General features: G+C 46.3%; 1 protein-coding gene across 2 annotated transcripts in view; it reads right to left on the reverse strand.

Moving 5' to 3' along the window:
- The window catches only part of ERP27 (endoplasmic reticulum protein 27), an 18,717-nt gene extending 15,848 nt beyond the window's left edge, over positions 1–2,869 (reverse strand). For both annotated transcript variants that reach the window (XM_006773256.2, XM_015570175.1), the window contains exons 1-2: positions 1,822–2,869; positions 1,353–1,453 (exon numbers count right to left, since the gene is read on the reverse strand). In XM_006773256.2, the coding sequence (XP_006773319.2) occupies positions 1,353–1,453; positions 1,822–1,996 (276 nt within the window). In that variant the 5' untranslated portion in view covers positions 1,997–2,869. The remainder of the gene's footprint in view (positions 1–1,352; positions 1,454–1,821) is intronic.
- Positions 2,870–2,942: the final 73 nt, after the last annotated feature.

Consider the following 2,942-nt stretch of genomic DNA (forward strand, 5'->3'; position numbering starts at 1 on the left):
AAAAAAAGGGTTTAAAGAAAGTGTTATGAAAAGGGCCAAAAATAAAAAATAAATATGGAAGCTTAAAATTTTGTTAACAAAGGTCAGTGCAGGGTGTGAAAGAATAGTCCTCCTTCTACTGTGTGCAAGCCCGAGGTATTGCCCATGAAAGATACTGTTTATGCGTTGCTCCAACCCAGGATCCCAGGCCTACAGGAAGGGGCAAGGAAGCCAACTGAGTCGAGTCCCATCTTACTATAGCAAGCTGACACCATTTTCCCTGCTGTCACAGGAACGTTGTCCACAACAGCTCCAAGTAATAAACAGTGAACATATTCTTCCCTGACATCTCTCTGGTCTGACGGAGATGTGCAAAGAGAAAAGAAAATGGCTAGCCTTGCATCCAGGGTCAAGCAGAGGGGGCTGGCACCCTGCTCATCTGAAAGGATGTGTGGAGTTCATTGAGGCTGTGAACAATTGTTAATCTAGACTTCCCCTTAAAATGCAATTGCTCACAGATCAAATGACGGCACCTGGTGGCTGTCTAAGTTATTGCACACTCCTCCAGTTCCACTTTTTTGCCCCTCCCTGCCTTTCCCAGGGTGGCTGCTTTTGCCTACAGCTCAGAGCTCTCTCATCACTGAAAAATGTGCTCCCTTCTTATCATTGCCCCACGCCCCCCTCACTCCCATACATCTCCTCACAGCTATTTCCAGCTGTGTACACAGAATCCACAGGGTGATGATGAGTTGGAATTAATGAGTGGAAACTGACAACAAGGTCTGCAATGAGAGGGAAGGGGACTTGATCAGCTGTGGGAATCACCAGATGTTACCTCCAGAGAAAGATAAAAATACTGGAACGATGCTCTCTCATTTATGGCTGCTTTCATTAGCCAGGCAGCTAATCTGGAAGACCGAGGCTAACACCTTCAATGTATAACATGTCATCCTTCTTCAACATTTCAGAGCAAACAAAGATAGAAGAAGGAGGGACTACCTATTTGGTAAGGAGTTAGACGAAAGTCACTATTGACTCGTGCATTGCCCGGATGGTAGAAGTTGGGTTTACTCTGCCCCTGACTCGGCAATCAGATACTGACTTAGGTTTCAAAGCACCCGTAGATGAGGAGACCCGGAGTCTCCTTCGCAGTCTCAGAACTTTTGAGAAAGACATTAATTCAGAGACTGGAAATGCCTAAAAATGGAGAGTTCTTGAATGAAAATGCTGAAAGCAAACTCTGAGCCCCATTGGCTTCTAAGGTAGTGCCGCCTGGCCAGCCGGTGGCGGTCATGGTTCCTGTGAGGCCCAGCATTACTGCTTCTTGGGTGGGGGGTGGGGGGGGCGCGTAACAAGCAGGGTATCTGACAAACCTGGAAGAAGCCTATGACAGCCACCTCAGCAGCAGCAATGAATTCCATGGCAGCTGGGACACCCATGAGCCGCACAGGTTCCTGGGGAGCACTGGAGCCATCTAGACACACACAGAGAGAAGCAGAAGGTGTTAGGGTGATGACACCCTAAGAGAAGTAGCAGCTCTAAATAATAGGGGCATCTATCCTGTTTCTCTCCACACTCAGGCAAGGAACTCTAGGGGTGCAATGATTATTCCAAAGCTTCATTTTTTTAGCCAACATATGGAGGGTGACCCCACCTTGTGGCCACTCTCTGAAGGATAATTCCAGACTTCTCTCTTCTCCACCAGGCAACACAGCCATTTCCTGGGGGAATATTCTAGGTTTGGAGGAAAAGTACTCAGAGTATGACCCTGTTCCCTTTCCTTCTCCTAACAACACGTTCGCCCTCTGGTCACCCAAGTGCCGTTTGCTTTTGTTTGTTTACCTGAGGATTCTTGAATGTCTGCAGCAACATCTGGGGACAGCTTGCATGTGAAGAGAAATAACAGAAACAGGCATCTGGATGGTGTCGCTTCCATTCCTCTGCTTCTGCTCCTGATCCAACCCCTGGACTTTGTGTTTTGGGACACGGACTCAGGGCAGCCTACTCTGTACTTCATGGGCTGTGGTGTTCTTAGAGCTTTGGGAACCTTGCAGCTGGCTCTAGGGGGGACCTTCAACTTCTGAGATAAAAGACCGAGGTTAGTGACAGGGCCTCCGCACAAAACCAACCAGAAGAAAGTCAATTCATTTAAATAAGAAAACAATGTTCTATGCCAGGTATTGACCTAAGCTCTAGGGATACAAAGGTAACTATGATCTGATCTAGCCTCTCCCAGCTTAGATTGTTAATGTGAGAAATGGACAAATAAACATCATTTAAATATAAAATGAGAAGTGAAAAAAAAAAAGAGGAACTCATAGAGCACTGTGAGAGGTCAGACGAAGGATGTTTAGGACAGTGGTGGGGTTGGCGAAGGTTTTGTTCCCTGCAGGGGATGCCCAACCAGAGGCCTGAGTAAGTAATTTTGCCAGACAACAAAGATGGAACCTGAGTTTCATGTAATGAGACAAAGCCCAGCGATGCAAATGTAATGTGAGAGAGAATTATTAGTGATTGAGTATTCCGAAGGGAAGGAAATGATCATTACGGGCAGAAAGGTATGCTGGGACCAGATCACAGAGGGGCTTATGAACGAAGCCTAGGAGCTTCAATTTTATTTTGTAGGTGATGAGAGTCCATGGAAAGATCTTAAACAGGAGAGAAACAGTGTCTGATTGGGGCCAAGATGACTGTGGAACTCCAAGAGACCCCATAGGCAGTGGGAGACATAGATCTCAAGATCAGAAAAAAACTGTCATATGACAATACCATAAAATAAAACAAATTGCGATTTTCTTCTGTTCTTATTTTGAAGGTTCATTGCCCATTGCAGGAACAGGGGACCCAAACTGTTCCCAGGGATGTAAATGCCTCCTCTACTATGTCCTGCCCCACCCCCTCCCAGGAACCATCTAGTTATCATATTTGTGCAAACGAGGAAAGCAAGGAAACGAGAGTCTCAG

This window comes from Myotis davidii, unplaced genomic scaffold (genome assembly GCF_000327345.1).
Source record: "Myotis davidii unplaced genomic scaffold, ASM32734v1 scaffold205, whole genome shotgun sequence".
Lineage (NCBI taxonomy): Eukaryota > Metazoa > Chordata > Mammalia > Chiroptera > Vespertilionidae > Myotis > Myotis davidii.